Source organism: Monoraphidium neglectum (assembly GCF_000611645.1).
Source record: "Monoraphidium neglectum strain SAG 48.87 unplaced genomic scaffold scaffold05843, whole genome shotgun sequence".
Lineage (NCBI taxonomy): Eukaryota > Viridiplantae > Chlorophyta > Chlorophyceae > Sphaeropleales > Selenastraceae > Monoraphidium > Monoraphidium neglectum.
Genome location: NW_014007788.1, coordinates 1,863 through 2,750, shown reverse-complemented (window position 1 = coordinate 2,750; position 888 = coordinate 1,863). Strand labels below are relative to the sequence as shown.

The window sequence follows — 888 nt, the reverse complement described above, 5'->3', positions numbered from 1 at the left end:
CCCCCCCCCACCCCCCCCCAGGACGCGTTTGGCAACTACGTGGTGCAGTACGTCCTGGAGCTGGGCCAGGACGAGGCCAGCGGCGGCGTCATCAAGGCGCTCATGGGCCACTACGGGGAGCTGTCGATGCAGAAGTTCAGCAGCAACGTGGTCGAGAAGTGCCTCAAGCTGGGGGGCCTCGTCGAGCTGCGGCAGGACGTGATACGGGAGGTCATGGTCAGCCCGCTGCTGCCGCGGCTGCTGCAGGACAGCTACGGGAACTATGGTGAGGGCAGGGGGCTGATTATTCTTTTTGCAGTGTCTGGGGGAGGGGGGAAGCATGTTGACTTCGCTTTTTGGGGGAACAGGAGGGGGGTCCGACGGCCCGGGCCGCGTTCGAGCCGTCCGCCGGCGGCGCGTTGGTGGTGCGGTGCGGGCGACCCCCTCCCCCTCCTCCCTCAGAGACCCCCAAAACCCTGAACCCCGCCTCCCAAACCCCCAAAAACCCCCACAACCCCCCAGTCGTCCAGTCAGCCCTGGCGGTGTCCAGCGGCCAGCTGCACCAGGACCTGGTGGAGGCCATACGGCCCTACGTCGCCAGCCTACGGGGCACGCCCCACGGGAAGCGCATACTGCAGAAGATGAACGGCAAGGCGTGAGGGCGACGCCAGGGCGGCCGCGCGGCCGCCCGGGGCGGCGCGGCGGGGCAGAGCCTGCAGGGGCGCCTCGGCGCGGCCTGCCGACGCGCAGGACTCCGGCGGGGCCGCAGCGTTTGAGTGGCGCCGCCCAGGCCGCGGGGCCGGACCCATTAGTGGTCAGCGCACCCGGCGGCTGCCACGTTTTGATGCCAGGCGCCCGTGCTCCACGCCCCCGGCCCCCGCTCTCGCCCCGCGGTGCTGTGCGCCTCCG

The 888-nt window shown here is 71.2% G+C and overlaps 1 protein-coding gene across 1 annotated transcript; it reads left to right on the top strand.

The window, feature by feature from the left end:
* Positions 1-102: 102 nt before the first annotated feature.
* MNEG_15969 (hypothetical protein) lies at positions 103-638 on the top strand (the record flags this gene model as incomplete). The annotated part of the gene is made up of 2 exons (XM_014035560.1): positions 103-265; positions 502-638. The coding sequence occupies 2 exons, from the start codon at positions 103-105 to the stop codon at positions 636-638; spliced, it is 300 nt and encodes a 99-aa protein (XP_013891014.1).
* Between the last annotated feature and the right edge of the window lie 250 nt (positions 639-888).